The 19,051-nt window shown below is 53.3% G+C and overlaps 2 protein-coding genes across 2 annotated transcripts in view; one reads left to right on the forward strand and one right to left on the reverse strand.

Moving 5' to 3' along the window:
* DFFA (DNA fragmentation factor subunit alpha) overlaps nt 1-19,051 on the forward strand; it is a 401,378-nt gene that overhangs the window by 198,701 nt on the left and 183,626 nt on the right. The window lies entirely within an intron of this gene.
* CENPS (centromere protein S) lies at nt 7,038-18,017 on the reverse strand. Its single transcript, XM_060170928.1, has 5 exons — nt 17,860-18,017; nt 14,435-14,558; nt 12,794-12,827; nt 9,693-9,797; nt 7,038-7,232 (listed from the first exon to the last, which is right to left on the reverse strand). The coding sequence occupies exons 1-4, from the start codon at nt 17,902-17,904 to the stop codon at nt 9,722-9,724; spliced, it is 279 nt and encodes a 92-aa protein (XP_060026911.1). The 5' UTR covers nt 17,905-18,017; the 3' UTR covers nt 7,038-7,232; nt 9,693-9,721.

Below are 19,051 nucleotides of genomic sequence, written 5' to 3' on the forward strand. Positions count from 1 at the left end.
TTAAAGGGATACAGATTGGAAAAGAAGAAGTCAAACTCTCCCTGTTTGCAGATAACATGACAGTATACACAGAAAAACCTAAGGAATCCAGCAAGAAGCTTTTGGAAATCATCAGGCAATACAGTAATGTGTCAGGCTATAAAATTAACATTCAAAAGTCAGTGGCATTCCTCTATGCAAACACTAAGTTGGAAGAAATTAAAATCCAGAAATCAGTTCCTTTTTCTATAGCAACAAAAACAATAAAATATCTAGGAGTAAACCTAACCAAAGAAGTGAAAGACTTGTATACTGAAAATTATGAGTCACTACTCAAAGAAATTGAAAAAGACACAAAGAAGTGGAAAGATATTCCATGTTCATGGGCTGGTAGAATTAACATCATCAAAATGAATATATTACCCAGAGCCATCTACAAATTTAATGCTATCCCCATCAAGATCCCAAGCACATTTTTTAGAGTAGAACAAATGCTACAAATGTTTATCTGGAACCAGAAAAGACCTAGAATTGCCAAAACAATCTTGAGAAAAAAGAACAGAACCGGAGGCATCACACTCCCAGATTTCAAACTGTATTATAGGGCCATTGTCATCAAAACTGCTTGGTACTGGAACATGAACAGACACACTGACCAGTGGAATAGAATTGAGAGCCCAGAAATGAGGCCCCATACTTATGGACATCAAATCTTTGACAAAGGGGCCCAGACTATTCCATGGGGAAAGCAGTCTCTTCAACAAATGGTGTTGGAAAATGGGTTGAAACATGCAGAAGAATGAAACTGAATCACTGTATTTCACCAAATACAAAAGTAAATTCCAAGTGGATCAAGGACTTGGATGTTAGACCAGAAACTATCAGATACTTAGAGGAAAATATTGGCAGAACTTTTTTCCGCATAAATTTTAAAGACATTTTCAATGAAACGAATCCAATTACAAGGAAGACTAAGGCAAGTATAAACCTATGGGACTACATCAAATTAAAAAGCTTCTTCACAGCTAAAGAAACCACTACCCAAACCAAGAGACCCCTCACAGAATGGGAGAAGATCTTTACATGCCATACATCAGATAAGAGTTTAATAACCAACATATATAAAGAGCTTGCCAGACTCAACAACAAGACAACAAAGAACCCCATCCAAAAATGGGGGGAGGACTTGGACAGAATATTCACCACAGAAGAGATCCAAAAGGCCGAGAAACACATGAAAATATGCTCCATGTCTCTGATTGTCAGAGAAATGCAAATCAAGACAACAGTGAGATATCACTTCACTCCTGTGAGAATGTCACAGATCAGAAAAGGTTACAGCAGCAAATGCTGGAGAGGGTGTGGGGTCAAAGGAACCCTCCTGCACTGCTGGTGGGAATGTCAATGGGTCCAACCTCTGTGGAGAACAGTCTGGAGAACTCTCAGAAGGCTAGAAATGGACCTACCCTATGACCCTGCAATTCCCCTCCTGGGGATATATCCTAAGGAACCCAACACATCCATCCAAAAAGATCTGTGTACACATATGTTCTTGGCAGCACAATTTGTAATAGCCAAAACCTGGAAGCAGCCCAGGTGTCCAACAGATGAGTGGCTGAGCAAGTTGTGGTATATATACACAATGGAATACTACTCAGCTGTAAAAAATGGTGACTTCACCATTTTCAGCCGATCTTGGATGGACCTTGAAAAAATCACATTGAGTGAAATAAGTCAGAAACTGAAGGATCATCATGGGATGATCTCACTCTCAGGCCGAAGTTGAAAAACAAGATTAGAAAGGAAAACACAAGTCGAACCTGAAATGGAATTGGAGTATTACACCAAAGTAAAAGACTCTGGGGTGGGTGGGTGGGTGGGGAGAATACAGGTCCATGAAAGATGATGAATGACATAGTGGGGGTTGTATTGTTAAAAGGGAATCTGGGGAATGTTATGCATGTACAAACTATTGTATTTACTGTTGAATGTAAAACATTAATTCCCCAATAAAAAAAAAAAGGGGGGGAGCAGCTGGGTAGTGCTACAGGTGTCTCTCATCTCAGTGCCACTCTCATAAAAATGAAAAAGAGAAAATGTGGGGCTGGGCGGTGGCGCAGCAGGTTAAGTGCAGGTGGTGCAAAGTGCAAGGGCTGGAGCAAGGAGCCCCTGGCTCCCCACCTGCGGGGGAGGCACTTCACAGGCGGGTAGGCAGGTCTGCAGGTGTCTGTCTTTCTCTCCCCCTCTCTTGAGTTCTCTCTGTCCTATCCAACAACAACAATAATAACAACGACAACAATAAACAACAAGGGCAACAGAATCGGGGGGGGAAACGGCCTCTAGGAGCAGTGGATACATAGTGCAGGCACCGAGCCCCAGCGATAACCCTGGAGGCAATTAAAAAAAAGAGAGAGAGAAAATTGTGATATTAACTTCATTTATTAAAAGGGGGATAGAGAGAGAGCCCGAGTATCACTCTAGCTTATGCTACGTCAAGCTCAGAATGTTATGTAGGCCCAGAGTTGTGGCAGCGTGTCCCCCCTCCCCAGGCCACGAGTCTCAGAGTTTTCTGACAAGCTCCCTAGGTTGCAGTGCCTTAAGGTGAGCGAGAACCAGGGGTCTGAACGGAGCTCTATCAGCCCACTAGGCTATCTCCTCAGCCCCCACACTGTGAAGCCACCCCTGTTGTCTGTCCTGCTCACACGCTTGGGGCCCAGTATGGCAAGGAAAGGACAGGCGGGGGCCACTCCCCGCATCCTAGGGCATCATCCTGCAGCTTGTGCACTCCCCTCTGCAGTTCTGCACTCGCTTCTGGCTGGTGTCCTCAGCCAGTGTTTTGTGGGCCGGGCCGGGGGCTCTCCTTTGCAGACTGGGGCATTTGAACCTCCACCGGCAGCTGCCTCTGTGCGGATGTATATGCGTGTCTAAAGGCCGCAGCCTCTCCTCACGCCTCTGGGTGACACAGAACGCTGAGCAATCAGCCTCGGGGTGGCCGGGTGGGCGCCTCCCCGGGGCCTTCCTCTCCATGACTACAGCAAGCGGGAAGCCGAGAACAAAGCCAGCCGGTTACCATAATGTGCAGCTCACCTGGGGTGAGGAGCTGAGAGGACCTGCCAGGTAAGAGCAGTGAGTCTGCATGGGTGCCAGTTGGCAGCAGGGCCGGGGCAACACACCCTCTGGCCACTCCTCTGCTCGAACTTGACCCAAGTGACATCTTTTTTTTTTTTATATTTTATTTTCCCTTGTGTTGCCCTTGTTTTTATTGTTGTCATCATTGTTCGATAGGACAGAGAGAAATGGACAGAAGGGAAGACAGAGAGGAGGAGAGACAGACACCTGCAGACCTGCTTCACCGCCTGTGAAGCGACTCCCCTGCAGGTAGGGAGCCGGGGGCTCGAACCTGGGAGTTCGAACGTGGCTGGTCTTGCCACGTGCGCGTAACCCGCTGCACTACCGCCCAAATCCCGACATTTTTTAAAAAATTTTTATATTTATTTTCCTTTTTGTTGTCCTTTTTTATTGTTGTTGTAGTTATTGTTGTTGTCATTGATGTCGTCGTTGGATAGGACAGAGAGAAATGGAGAGAGGAAGGGAAGACAGAGGGGGAGAGAAAGACAGACACCTGCAGACCCGCTTCACTGCCTGTGAAGCGACTCCCCTGCAGGTGGGGAGCCGGGGACTTGAACTGAGATCCTTACGCCGGTCCTTGCATTTCACGCCACGTGCGCTTAACCCGCTGCACTACCACCTGACTCCCGACTTTTTTTAAAAAAGATTTTATTTATTAATTGACAAGAAAGATAGGAGAGAGAACCAGACATCTCTCTGGTACATGTGCTGCTAGGGATTGAACTCAAGACCTCATGCTTGAGCGTCTAATGCTTTGTCCACTGCGCCACCTCCTGGGCCACCCAAGTGACAGTTTCAAAAGTAAAACGCACATTCCGAGGGGCAGCCCGTGGCGGAGCACAGGTTCCATCCAGAGTCTGACCCTGAGCACCAGATCCACCAGTGCTGCTGAGTCACTGCACAGAGCCAGAGGGAGGGAGGAGGGCCAGGCCTCTCAGCAGCTCACTTGGGGAAGTGCCAACTCTCCAGACTTCCTCTGAAACCCTGGGTCAGAAGTCAACACTTGAGTGTGTGAGCAGAAATCAGAGAGGACAGGGCGGGCGGGGGAGGCAGCATATGGTTGTGCAGGTTGTGCCTGAGGCTCCTACGCCCCAGGTTCGATTCCCCGCACCACCATAAGCCAGAGCTGAGCAGTGCTCTGGTTTCTCTGTGTGTGTGTCTCTTTCTCTACATCTCTCTCAAAAATAAAAAATAAAAAAAAAAAAAGAAATGAGGGCTGGGGAGATAACACAAGCATTATGCAAAAAGACTTTAGTGACCGAAGCGGCAAAGGTTCGACACCCCGTACCACCGCAAACCAGAGCCGAGCAGCGTGCTGCGGTAAAATAAGACAGCACAGAGAGCGAGAGGGAGAGGCACCTGGTCTGCGTGACACGGCTCACTAGGGAGGGCACCTGCTTTGCCAGACGCAGGACCCGGGTCCGAGCCCCCTGCTAGGCCGCATGAGAGCATTACAGCGTTGGCGGCAGCCCTGGTGCTACGCGGCTGGTCTCTCTCTTCATGAGAAAGTTGACCTGGAGGACTGAAAAGGTGGGGGGTGGCAGTGTCTCGTGTGGAAAAAAGTAGGGAGATTTGAAAAGACTTATCAGAATCATTATTTATTAGTCATTGCTGATTCCTGCCGCCAGTTATCCGGGGCTCTGTGCCGCAGACTCCACCATTCCCACAGAAGACTTTTTCCTGTTTAGAACAATGGAGTCATGCAGGTACTAAGTCCTCTGGGTGGGGGGAGGAAAAAGTCACCGCTTACCGCACAGCTCTTCAGGGAGAGCTGGTTCCTCTGCCGCATGATAACTGGCGGCAGGAATCAGGACTGGCATAGTTTGCCCAAGTTCCCTTTTCATTTTTTTATTATTATCTCTGCTTATTTACTGCATAGAGACGGTCAGAAATCGAGAGGGAAGGGGGAGGTAGAGAGGAGAGAGATGCAGGTGAAGCAGGGCGGCTGTCTCTCATCTTCCCTCTCAGCCTCTGTCTCTCCAATAATAAACAAGACACTGAAAGAGAGAGAGACAGACACCTGCCGCCCTGCTTCACCACCTGCAAACGATCCCCCTGCAGGTGGGGCCGGGGGCTTGGTCCCTGTGCCCTGTAACGTGACTGAAGCAGATGTGCCTCCATCTGGCCCCACCAGGCCTGCCTAACAAAGCCCCTCAGGAACGGCATTTCTCTGGGAGGTGGAGTCCCAGACCAGAGCCGGAGGTCCTGGCTGGCAGCAGCAAGGCGACCTGGGCTCTGTCTCTGATGCCATGTGCGCATCTGCCACGCGTGCCCTCACACCCCTCGGCGGTCTTCACTGCCAGTCTACTTCCTGTGCAGAAATAAACGCCTCGCTTCTGACACGCAGCACTTCCCTTGGCTGTGCACCCCCACCTGGCACCCAGGGCCTGGCCCAGCACTAGGCTCCCCACAGCAGAAAGCCTCGCCAAGCCCTCCCCTTCCTCTCCCTCCCAGGACCGGCCAGTTTTCGCCAAGAGCGTTTGCTGCTTCTCCAACACATCATTTGCTTTGGCTGCTCATATTCCACTTGAACGACACAGCCCTGTGATGCGCTTCACTTAGCCTACGCACGTGCTTTCACTATTTCGACACCTTTTTTTTTTTAAACATTTAAAAAAATTGTTTTTTTGTAATTTTATTTATTTTCCCTTTTGTTGCATTTGTTGTCTTTTTATTGTTGTTGTAGTCGTTGTTGTTACTGATGTCATTGTTAGATAGGACAGAGAGACATGGAGAGAGGAGGGGAAGACAGAGAGGGGGAGAGAAAGATAGACACCTGCAGACCTGCTTCACCGCCTGTGAAGTGACTCCCCTGCAGGTGGGGAGCCGGGGGCTCGAACCGGGATCCTTAGGCCCGTCCTTGCACTTTGTGCCACATGCGCTTAATCTAGTAACAAAGGCGAAAAAGATGGCCTCCAGGAGCAGTGGATTCGGAGTGCAGGCACCGAGCCCCAGCAATAAACCTGGAGGCAAAAAAATAATAATAATAAGGAAGCTGGGGCTGGGTGGTAGCGCACCTGGATTAACACATGTGTTCTAGTGCACAAGGACCAGGGTTAAAACCCCCAACCCCGACTTGCAGGGGGAGAACTTTGTGAGTGGTGAAACAGGGTTGCAGGTGTCTGTCTCTTCCTATTTCCCCCTCCCTTCTCAATTTTTGACTGTCTCTATCCAATAAATAAATAGAGGTAATAAAAAAATTTTAAAAAGTCTTAAGAAGGGGTGGGCAGTAGCCCAGTGGATTAAGCGCACATGACATGAAGCTCAAGGACCGGTGTAAGGATCCTGGTTCCCGGCTCCCCACCTGTAGGTGAAGCAGGTCTGCAGGTGTCTGTCTTTCTCTCCCCCTCTCTGTCTTCCCCTCCTGTCTCCATTTCTGTCCGAGCCAACACAACATCAATAACAACGATAACTACAACAACAAAACAACAAGGACAACAAAAGGGAATAAATAAACATTTAAAAAATTATTTAAAAAAAGATATAAGGCAGAACAGACTGCTGACTAACCGTGAGCCTAGAGGCAAGAATATTGCAGATGAAGATCTGGGGTCTCCGTTTTGGAAAAACTAGTAGGTATATAACCGTCTGCTTTTTACATGAAAGACTTCTAGAGTGGTGGAGTCCCAGAGATGAAGAGCTGGTGAGAACGGAAGGCTTTCCAAGTCTCTGTGAGATGTGCCCTTGCAAAGCTGAGAGCACACAGGCCTTGTAGCCTCCTCGGGGTCCCGCTTTCCCTGCCAAGACGCTCAGGACACCTGTTTGGAGTGTGTCTGTCTGCTGACGGCTGCTGCTCCTGTTTCAATTTACTGATCTGAGAACCAGAGCATGAGTCTGGCCTGAGTGATGCCCGGGGTGGAACTCAGGACCTCATGCTGGAGAGCCCGGCACTACCCACTGTGCTTCCTCCCAGACCAAGAGCTGATCAGTCAGTGTTTCCACAAGTATTTATTCAATGAAGGGGAGCGAGAAGAGAAAGCAGAACATCACTCCTTTCCCCCCACTCCAGTCTCCGTGGGCTCCGCTGAATTCCCACCTTCATCCTCTGACTTCTTCTTCTTCTTCGTTTTTCGCTCTAGATTACACTGAGTAATCTCTTCATTTTTCTCTGTGATGTATTTTAGCTACAAAGAAATCAAACAATTATATTTTTATTTGGCTGTAAGCCATTTTATAAAACTAGAAAAGAAAAACATACACCTAATCCCAACCACTCCTACCCAAATAATTTGTTTGCTGCCCTTGTTTTTGTTGTTACTGATGTCGTTGTTGTTGATGATGTCATCGTCATTGGCTAGGACAGAGAGAAATGGAGAGAGGAGGGGAAGACAGAGAGGGGGGAGAGAAAGACAGACACCTGCAGACCTGCTTCACCGCCTGGGAAGCGACTTCCCTGCAGGTGGGAAGCTGGGGGCTCGAACCGGGATCCTTATGCCGGTCCTTGCGCTTTGTACCACGTGTACTTAACCCGCTGCGCTACTGCCCAGCCCCCTACCCAGAGAATTTGAGCAGAAATTCAGGGTTACATTTTTTTTTTTTTACCCCTGGAGCCCTGCTCAGCTCTGGCTGATGGTGGTGCAGGGGATTGAACCTGGGACTTCTCAGCCTCAGGCAGAGAATCTCTTTGAAGAACCACAAGGCTATCTACCCCCAGGTTTCATTCCTTTCTTTCTTTTTAAGGAAGTCATATCTTTTATTTTTATTTCTTATATTTAAAAAATATTTATGTATTCCCTTTTATTGCCCTTGTTGCTTTATTTTTAGTTATTATTGTTATTGATGTCGTTGTTGTTGGATAGGGCAGAGAGAAATAGAGTGAGGAGGGGAAGACAGAGAGGGAGACAGACACCTGCAGACCTGCTTCACCGCCTGTGAAGCGACCCCCCTGCAGGTGGGGAGCCAGGGGCTTCAACCTGGATCCTTGCAGCGGTCCTTGTGCTTTGCACAACCTGCGCTTAACTGTGCCATGCCGTGGGCAGGGTCCTGGGCTGCACCAGGGGCATAACAGCAGGCAGTGGGCTGACCCCAGGACAGTCCAGAGGAACTGGGTGTCTCCTCTCTCTCTTCCCTCTCCCTCTCTCCTCCTCCATCTTTACAAATAAAGCCCCTACCCTCAGTACCGCAGCCGTTGGGCACACAATTTACCACAGTCAAAGACACAGGTTCAAGCCCCCGGGTCCCCACCTGCAGGGGGAAGCTTGACAGGTAAGCAGTGAAGCAGGGCTGCAGGGGTCTCTCTCCCTATCTCCCTTATCACTCTCAATTGCTCTCCTATAAAATAAAATTGGGTAAGAATGGAAGCATGGTCACTAGAAGTGGTGGATTTGTTGAGCAGGTACCAAAGCCCCAGCCATAACCTGGTAACAATAAAATTAAAAATGAGTAATAATAATAATGAAAAAATAGAAATAAAATAAATAACCATGAAAATCATGAAGAGACATGAGGAATGGAGCCCAGGAGGTGGACACAGCACAGGACGCTCAGGCAAGAGGCCCCAAGCTCAAGCCCCAGTGTCAAGGTGCCAGAGTGCGTGTGACATTCCAGTTCTCGCTCTTTCTCTGCGTTTCAAGTAAACAATGAGGGAGGCCAGGCGGTGGCGCAGCGGGTTAAGCACAGGTGGCACAAAGCGCAAGGACCGGCGTAAGGATCCCGGTTCGAACCCCGGCTCCCCACCTGCAGGGGAGTCGCTTCACAGGCGGTGAAGCAGGTCTGCAGGTGTCTGTCTGTCTCTCCCCCTCTGTCTTCCCCTCCTCTCTCCATTTCTCTCTGTCCTATCCAACAACGACAACAACAACAACAATAAAAACAGCAATGATAAACAACAAGGGGCTGGGGCTGGAGGCCTGCATGACTCTACCTCTCCCGGCAGTCAATCTGCCCTATCCAACAACAACATCAACAATAACAACACCAACAACAATGGAAAAATAGCCTCCAGGAGCAGTGGATTTGTAGTGCAGGCACCAAACACCAGAGATAACCGTGGAGGCAAAAACAAACAAACAAAAAACACCAAATAAACATCTTTTAGAAGACAGGAGGGAGCTGGAATGCCTAGGGATAAATGACAGAAGTCAGTCCCCCAAGATGGCTGTATGACAGACAATACACAGAGGGCAGAAGCAGAGAGCAGGCCCCACGCCCCCTGCCCTGCCACGTTCCCGTGACGGGAGGCACTTCGGCCATGAGGAAGCTGCTGCTCAGGCCGCTGGGTCTGACGCCTGAAGCTTGGTCAAGACAACCGAGTTTCCTCTGCAGAGAGAGAAGCCGGGCTGCATCGCCACACCCCAGCCGCACAGACCTGGCCCGCAGGGAGTGGGCACCAGAGTGACCTTTCCCGTTCACTGCGTCCGTGACCAGCCTCTGGCATCACGCCGGGACCGATTTTTCTGAGACAGTACAAACCAGCAAATCATGAAAACAGAGTGGTGAACAGAGGTTTTCAGATCGGCTCAGCAGGATCCATCGTGAGGAAAGAAAGACTTAAGTCACCAGCAGGCTGAAGGGCTCCAGCCTCCTCCTGGCAAGTGGTCAGCTGGGAATGATGTGCCCTGGTGGTGGTGGGGGGAGTCATCGCTCACCAGTGAGTGATTCCTCCTGGCCAGCAGCTTCACATCTTCAGTGTTGATTGTGCTTCTTCTCGCATGTCTGCAGAGGGGCGGGAACGAGTCACCCATTGTTTAGTGCTGTTACATTTGGACAAAATACAAACGTTCAAGGCCGGCCATCAAACTGGCACGATGTCTCAGTAGCCTGGATTTTTTTTTTCTTTTCCTCCAGGGTTACTGCTGGGGCTCAGCGCCTGCACCATGAATCCACTGCTCCTGGAGGCCTTTTTTTTTTTCCCTTTAGTTGCCCTTGTTGTTGTAGCCTTGTTGTAGCTGTTATTGTTGTTGTTGAAGTCATCGTTGTTGGATAGGACAGAGAGAAATGGAGAGAGGAGGGGAAGACAGAGGGGGAGAGAAAGACAGACACCTGCAGACCTGCTTCACCGCCTGTGAAGTGACTCCCCTGCAGGTGGGGATCCGGGGGCTCGAACCTGGAACCTTATGCTGGTCCTTGCTTTGCACCACTTGCACTTAACCCGCTGAGCTACTGCCCAACCCCTTGTAGCCTGGCTTTTTTTTTTTTTTAAGATTTATTTGTTATTTTTTAATTTTTTTACCAGAGCACTCCTCAGCTCTGGCTTATGGTGGTGCAGGGGACTGAACCTGGGACTTTGGAGCCTCAGGCATGAAAGTCTCTTTGCATAACCATTATGCTATCTACCCCTGCCCTGTTTTTATTTTTTAATGTTTATTTATTTTCCCTTTTGTTGTCCTTGTTTTATTGTTGTAGTTATTATTTTTGTTACTGATGTTGTGTACCTGTTGGATAGGACAGAGCGAAATGGAGAGAGGAGTGGAAGACTGAGAGGGGGGAAAGACAGACACCCGCAGACCTGCTTCACCGCCTGTGAAGCGACTCCCCTGCAGGTGGGGAGCCGGGGGCTCGAACCAGGATCCTTACGCCGGTCCTTGCGCTTTGCGCCACGTGCGCTTAACCCGCTGCGCTGCTACCCGACTCCCAGCCTGCCTTTTTAGAACAAGCAATAATGACATGCGTGTGAGTGAAGCAATGAGCCAAGACACTCACCAAAGAAAGTCTGTCAGAGCAGAAGCCGCCCTGCCAGCCCAGGCCGAGACCAGGCGCCAGGCCTCCCCAGACTGACTGGCTCAGCCGACCACCACAGCCTTAGTGAGGAGAAAATGGCGGAAACACAATGCAGACCGACAGGAGATGAAGTCAGACGAAGCCTGACGGACAGAGCGCGCTGCAGCCGTGCATGGGGCCAGCTGTGCACAGCTCCCGCCAGCCGCCTGCAGCGGAGGTCAGACATCTGTTGCTTGGGTCGGCTCCCCACCTGCAGGGGAGTCGCTCCCCAGGCGGTGAAGCAGGTCCGCAGGTGTCTGCCTTTCTCTCCCCTGTCTTCCCCTCCTCTCTCCATTTCTCTCTGTCCTATCCAACAACGATGACATCAACAATAATAACTACAGCAACAATAAACAACAAGGCAACAAAAGGGAAAAAACAGCCTCCAGGAGCAGTGGATTCGTAGTGCAGGCACCGAGCCCCAGCGATAACCCTGGAGGCAATATATCTATATATCTATCTATCTTTATTGGATAGAGACGGTCAGAAATCGAGAGGGAAGGAGGAGAGAGGAAGAGAGACAGAGAGACACCTGCAGCCCTGCTTCACCACTCACAAAGCTTTCCGCTTGTAGGGGGGGGGGGACTGGGGGCTCGGACCCGGGTCTCTGTGCACTGTAGCGTGTGCGCTGAACGAGGTGCGCCACCACCCGGCCGTGCCTTCACTCATTTCACAGACAAGGAGAGGACAGAGGCCCCTCCAGCACCAGGGCACCAGAGACCAAAGCAGCAGCTCTGGGCGCACTGGAACTGGGCTCTCCCGGCTGAGCCACTCCTCCGCGCTTACAACTGGAACAGCGGCGGTAACAGAGGGCTCGCCACGCAGCTCATGCGGGCAGCGCGCTGCTTGGACCCGGGCTCCAGCCTGGCCCCGCCACACCGCAGGAAGCTCAGATACTCTGTCCCTTTCACACCCTGCAAAAAATCACCCCCACGCCGTGAAAGCTCAGTGTTGACAACAGAAAGGTCTTCAGTGCTTAGCGGCGAGAGCCAGGGCGGCACAGGGGTGCTGTCCGCCAGCCTGAGGAGCACAGTCAGTCGCTGTGCCGGCCGCACGCTCCTCTGTGTGGTTCTGGCGGCCCCTTTTGCCAGATGACGACGGGCCCGTGCCTGCGCAGCCCCAGCGCTCCCCGTGGCCAGTTTTTCTTGCCTGTTCCGAGGGGAGGTGAAAGACAGGGAGGTAGAGAGGGGCGGAGACGCCTGCAGGCCCGCTCCACTGCTGTGAAGCTTCTCCCCTGCAGGTGGGAGCAGGGCGAGCCTGGTCCTCGAGCTCAGTAACCTGTGCGCCTACTGGGTGCGCCACGTGGGCCCGTCCCAGGGTGCGTGATCCCGGCACCTGTCTGGCACGTGTGTGACTGGAGGCTGAGCTGGGGCTCCTGTGAGTCCAGCACTCAGACTGCGGGTCCCACCCTCCTTACCAACACTGGCGATTTCTGACTTCTTTCTCTTTTCTTTCCCCCAGAGAACTGCTCGGCTCTGGCTTATGGTGGTGCGGGGGATTGATCCTGGGGCTCTGGAGCCTCAGGCAGGAGAGTCTCTTTGCATAACCATTAAGCTATCTTCCCCCACCCAAGGTTTCTGACTTCATTTTCAGTTCCGGTATTTGTGCAGTTGTTCCCAGAGCGAGCACAGAGGCGGCCAGCACAGCCACAATGGCGGGCCTGCTCCCGGCCACGCTCACCAGAGGCCACCACGGCGAGGGTGGGCGGGCGGGCGGGCACCCAGTGCCGACACTCAGCACCGGTGAGACAAGTCGTCATCTGTCTACCAGCCACATTCTGTGCCTGCCTTTGACGTGAAAACGGAGCTGTTTCCAAGAAGAGAAGAAGTGTAAGGTCTGAACAGACGTGACTGAAGCAGACATCTCTTGCTTGTGGAGACAAAGCCTCCGTGAAACACAAAAGCAACAGGTGAGCCGAAGCTCTTCTGCAACCCGCCATCAACGCAGGGCGCCGCCGGCACGCCCAAGGCCACACAGGCGCTCTACCCACCTTGCGAACATCTCAAGGTCTCTGGCAAAGTTTTCTGAAAGAGAAGAGAGATGCGCTTGAGCCGCCTTCACCTCCGCCTTCTCCCACGGGGGGTCAGCACCGCTTCCAGGGACTGATGCAACGCCTTTGCCTTTACAGGTCAGGGAGGGGCTCCAAGGCCACAGGGCGGCCGGGGGCGCCAGCCTGCTCATTTCCTAAGGCCTCTGTCTTTCCCCCACCCCCACCCTCATCACACGTCTTCTGGTCATTGTGGCTACACCTTTGGCTCGCGGAAGTCTCCCTTCTTTAAATCTAGCTACAGGTCAGTACTTGTAAGCACAGTGATTGTCTCTGAAGTCAAACGATACCAGGGCCACAGATCCAGCTATGGAATTAAAAGTGAAATAAAAATGTTTTAACACAATGAAGTAAAAGTGTCGCCACCTAGCCTCCCAGGCAGTTTGGGGCACACTCTTGTGTACAGGTGCTGAGGCTGCAATACCAGTGTGATGGAAAGAAATGCTCTCTAGGGGGCAGATGGTGGCACACCTGGTTAATGTACTTACTTATACCAGACACAAGGACTCAGGTTCAAGCCCCTGGCCCCCACCTGCAGGGGGGAAGTCTCACAAGTGGTGACGCAGGGCTGCAGGGGTCTCTCTCTCTGTCCCTCCTCCTCAATTTCTCTCTGACCTATCAAATGAAATAAAGTTAAAAAATCCTTTCTGGGGGTCGGGCGGTGGCGCAGCGGGTTAAGCGCACGTGGCGCAAAGCGCAGGGACCGGCGTCAGGATCCCGGTTCGAGCCCCCGGCTCCCCACCTGCAGGGGAGTCGCTTCACGGGCGGTGAAGCAGGTCTGCAGGTGTCTGTCTCTCTCTCCCCCTCTCTGTCTTCCCCTCCTCTCTCCATGTCTCTCTGTCCTATCCAACAACGAATTGCGTCAACAAGGGCAATGATAATAGCCACAACGAAGCTACAAGGGCAACAAAAGGGGGGAAAAATCCAAAAGATCTGTGTGCACCTGTGTTCACAGTGGCACAATCTGTAACAGCCAAAACCTGGAGGCAACCCAGGTGTCCAACACCAGATGAGTGGCTGAGCACGTTGTGGTCTAGATACACCATGGAATACTACTCGGCTGTTAAAAACGGTGACTTCACCATTTTCAGCCCATCTGGGATGCAGCTTGAAAAAATCCTGTGAAGTGAGATCAGCCAGAGAGGGAAGGATGAATATGGGATGCTCTCACTCACAGACAGAATTTGAAAAATCAGATCAGAAGGGGAGACATTAAGCAGAACTTGGACTGGAGTGGGTGTCCTGCACCAAAGTCAAAGACTCTGGGGTCTGGGGGAGGGTTCAGGTCCTGGAACAGGATGGCAGAGGAGGACCTAGAGGGGGCTGAATTGTTATGTGGAAAACTGAGAAATGTGATGCATGTGCAAACTACTGTATTTTACTGTCGACTGTAAAACGTCAATCCCCCAATAAAGAAAAAATAATAAAAAATCCTTTCTGTATAACCTTTCTAGCTCTCACAGCCAGGAAGCCCGGTGGCCCACGGCAGTGATCCTGCTGGCAAGACGCGCACAGCCGCACCCCGCCTCCGTCCTCGGCAAGCTCGACCCGAGACGCTCGGCACGGCAGAGCCCTGCTACCTACCGCACTGTCGAAAAGTCAGCTCTGAGATGGCGGCGATGGTCTGCCTGCTGAACTGCACCTCTTTGTCCGACGCCACTTCCTCGCAGAGACAGCCGGCGGTGTAGTGGACCGCTGCCTTCAGCCTCTGCAGCAAAGACCATGGCGCTTTGTGAGTGAGGCTGCAGCGGGAGCTTCCACAGTGGGGAGGACAAGGTCCGCTCCAGCGCCCTCCATGATGGACGAGGGCCTCCCCGAGGGAGGGTCCTACTCAGCCCGCCAGCCCTCCCTCCCTCCGGCCTGCCTCCAGACGCGCTGCCTCCCCGGTGACGGTCACCATTCAGGTCCAGTCCTGGGAAGGAACTACAAGGGCAGGTCGGCGGGGAGAGAAGCCGGACGGGCACCTACAGATACCCGTGTGACTCTGCCAGCTCACGCCACCACTCTGTGCCAAGCTCCTACACAAGCCTCCCTGGTGTCTGGGAGGCAGTGAGAAAACAGAGAGAATTCTGACCTCAAGGTAACCGAGTCCCCAAAAGGGACCCCTCCCTCTGTGACAAGTCCCTGCTGCCAGCCCCAGGCCTGCAAGTGACAGAAAAAAAAAAAAGGAAGAGGGAGTCGGGCGGTAGCGCAGAGGGTTAAGCGCACTTGGCGCGAAGCGCAAGGACCGGCATAAGGATCCCGGTTTGAGCCCCCGGCTCCCCACCTGCAGGGGAGTCGCTTCACAGGCGGTGCAGCAGGTCTGCAGGTGGCTGTCTTTCTCTCCCCCTCTCTGTCTTCCCCATCTCTCTCCATTTCTCTCTGTCCTATCCAACAATGACAACATCAATAATAAACTACAACAATAAAACAACAAGGGCAACAAAAGGGAATAAATAAAAAAAATATTTTTTAAAAAGGAAGGAAAGAAAAGGGAGGCGCAGGACACCAGCAGAGCCCAGGGTGCACACAGCTGAGCCTCCTCTGACAGCTGCTTTGCTCAGCCCCCTCAGCGGAGCCCTCCCTGATGGTCAGCAACCCTTTAGAGCCTGAAAAACCTTTCTCTCCCGCTCTGAGAGGCATCAAGCAGCCGCACAAGCTCATTCAAGGCCCTGGTCTCCTTTATAGACTTGCTGGAGCCCCGTGGTGCGTCTCGTCTCGTCTGTGCTGGAGACGGGGTCGGACTGGGTGTGGCAGCAGCTGAACGCAGGTGCTCTGTGGCGGGAGGATGCTTCGGGCCGGGGGCGCGGCTCACCTGCTGCGGGTCTCCCTGCTGTGCGCGGGAACAGCTTTGGCCCTGGGTGTTTCTCCCTGTGTTGTGTTTTTTTAATGTTTTATGATCTATTTATTGGCTAGAGACAGAGAAATCCAGAGGGAAGAAAGAGATGGAGGAGAGACAGAGAGACACCTCAAGCCCTGTTTCACTGCTCAGAAGGCTTCCTCCCTACAGGTGGGGTCCAGGGGCCTGAACCCAGGTCCTTGAGCATTAACAGTCTGTGGGTTCATCCAGGTGCACCACAGCCCGGTCCCTTCTCCCTCTTTCTTTCTTTTTTTTTTTAATATTTATTTTATTTATTTATTCCCTTTTGTTGCCCTTGTTGTTTTATTGTTGTAGTTATTGTTATTGGTGTCATCGTTGTTGGATAGGACAGAGAGAAATGGAGAGAGGAGGGGAAGATAGGGAGGAGGAGAGAAAGACAGACACCTGCAGACCTGCCTCACCGCCTGTGAAGCGACTCCCCTGCAGGTGGGGAGCCGGGGTTCGAACCGGGATCCTTATGCCGGTCCTTGTGCTTTGCGCCACCTGCGCTTAACCTGCTGCACTACAGCCCGGCTCCCTCCCTCTTTCTTTATCTGAATGGAAACGTGGCCTGGGAACACACGGCACTTCCCTGCCTCGGTCTCCGACATCACAAGACCAGGTACACTGAGGACCTTGGTCGAAGGCAAAAGGACCATCCTCCTGGGAGAGAGAGGCTCCCCGCGTAAAGGAACAGGACAGGAACTCTCCCGACTGCTTCAGGAAATGCCCTGGTTCTCTTCTCTCCCCCTCTCTGTTTAACAAACAAATAAGTATTTTAACAGAGAACGACAGGTGGCTGCCAGGAAGCTGGCTCAGTGGCCGAGCACTGGGCTTGCCCGAGAGAGCGCACGCAGGAGTCATGCTCTGGGCTCGCCCGTGTTCTCCGTCTCCTGTTCTCGCTGCACTGGTCTTGCATGTCTCTCTGAAGACCTGAACTGCTCAAAGTCCGGGGGAGCTGGGCAAACTGCGTCCGAGATGCAAGTGCTGAAAGTCTCCTAGACAGGAAACTCGTGTGTGTTTCCTGGGCTGACAGCCCGGTCCTGCCATCCTGAACTTTGCCGTGCTAGGCCACACAGCCCTCACCCAGCACCAATTAAAGACACAGCTCAAGACCCATTCTCCACATAAGAAAACTAAGCCTGGGAGTCGGGCGGTGGCGCAGCGGGTTGAGCGCACGTGGCGCGAAGCGCAAGGACCGGCGTCAGGATCCTGGTTCGAGCCCCTGGCTCTCCACCTGCAGGGGGGTCGCTTCACGGGCGGTGAAGCAGGTCTGCAGGTGTCTGTCTTTCTCTCCCCCTCTGTCTTCCCCTCCTCTCTCCATTTCTCTCTGTCCTAGCCAACAACAATGGCAGCAATAACAACAACAATAACAAAAGGGTATAAATATTTTTTAAATGTCAAAAAAAACCCAAAAAACAATGTTTGTGGCCCAGGGAGGTGGCCTAGTGGGTCCGGCGTTTGACCTGAAGCGTAAGTCCTGAGAGCGAGCCCTGGCATTACATGTCAGAGCGACACCTGGGTTCTGTCTCCATAACACATTATTATTATTTTTAACCAGAGCCCTGCTCAACTCTGGCTTATGGTGGTGCGGGGGACTGAACCTGGGGCTCCGGGGCCTTGGGCTGGAGAGTCCGCATAAGCATGATGCTCTCTTCTCCGCCCTACAGAAACAGCTTTCTAAACGGAAAAGAAGGTAAAGGAAACGTGCGGCTCAGTAGGCAGGCAGGGTGCAGCCCGCGTCCCATCAGCCGCGCTCAGTGGCACCGCGGCCTGGGTGGGACTGTCCATCGTCTCTTTGCTCAGAGAAAAGGCGGGAGGGGCCCTGAGGCGGCCACCAAGTCAAGAGAACGACCCTGAGCTGCTCCGCGCCCGCGCAGCCCGGGGCCGGCCGCCCGTCGCCATGGAAACCACCTCCCCGCGCGGGGACGGGCCGCCCATCGCCATGGAAACCGCCTCCCCGCGCGGGACCGGCCGCCTGTCGCCATGGAAACCGCCTCCCCGCGCGGGGACCGGCCGCCCGTCGCCATGGAAACCGCCCGGGCCCCCCCCCCGCCCGCAGCCAGGCCGGCGCATGCGCAGTCTGCGGTGCGCCACAGCCGCGGGGGGAGGGTCGGGCGGCGCCCCGGCGTGTCCGCCCCACAGCGGTCGGCGCCCGGCTCCCGCGTACCTGGCGGTAGGAGAACTCCGGCTGCTCCTCGGGCCCGTCCTCCATCGCAGCGACCGACGCAGGCGGACAGGCGGCCGGAAGCCCAGACACGTTGTCCCGCCGCCGCGCCGGGTACGGGCCGCCGCGAGGGACAAATCGCGCCCGCAGCTTCGCGCGCCCCCTGGCGGCAGCTCCGGGGAGGGCTGTGCGGGGGCTGCGGAGCCTCGACCTGTGCGGGGGGGGGGGGGGGGGGGGCAGAGGCCGCCGGGGCTGCGGGAGCGTCGGCGCTGCGGGGGCGTCGGGGCTGCAGGGACTGGGCTGCGGAGACGGGAGCTGCGGGGGTGTGAGCTGCGGGATCCGGAGCTGCGGGGGCGGGGCTGCGGGATCCGGAGCTGCGGGGGCGGAAGCTGGGGGGCGGGGCTGCAGGATCCGGAGCTGCGGGGGCGGAAGCTGCGGGATCCGGAGCTGCGGGGGCGGGTCTGCAGAGGCGGGGTCCGAAAGGGCGGGTCTGCGGGGGCGCCAGGCTGCAGGGGCATGTAGCTGTCTGGGGACGAGGCTGCAGGGGAGTAGGGCTGCAGGGGGCGGCGCGGCTGCAGGGGCGTGGGGTGTGGGCGGCGTTGCTGTCGGGGCCGCTGCCTCTGGTGCTCAGCCTCCTCCTCCCCTGAACTAATAAACAGTCTTGGAAAAGCGAGATCAGAGCAAAGGCCGCACTGAGAGCCGCTGGGAGAGCGACAGTTTTTACAGAAATGCTGGCCTGCGGAAGCGGAAGTCTTGGGTTCGATTTTCATCACCATCCTAAGCTTGAGCTGAGCAGCTGTGGTCAAAAAATAAAAATCAGAGAGTCGGACGGTAGCGCAGAAGGTGAAGTGCACGGGGCGCAAAGCACCAGGACCGGCATAAGGATCCTGGTTCGAGTCCCTGGCTCCCCACCCGCAGGGGAGTCGCTTCCCAGGCGGTGAAGCAGGTCTGCAGGTGTCTTTCTCTCCTCCTGTCTTCCCCTCCTCTCTCCATTTCTCTCTGTCCTATCCAACAACGACAACAACAAAAACAACTACATCAATAAAACAAGGGCTACAAAAGGGGATAAATATATTTTAAATATTTATTTTATTTATTCCCTTTTGTTGCCCTTGTTGTTATTATTGTTGTTGTCGTTGTTGAGGGGGAGAGAAAGACAGACACCTGCAGACCTGCTTCAGGTCCCGGGAAGCGA

Source organism: Erinaceus europaeus, chromosome 13 (assembly GCF_950295315.1).
Source record: "Erinaceus europaeus chromosome 13, mEriEur2.1, whole genome shotgun sequence".
Taxonomy (NCBI): domain Eukaryota; kingdom Metazoa; phylum Chordata; class Mammalia; order Eulipotyphla; family Erinaceidae; genus Erinaceus; species Erinaceus europaeus.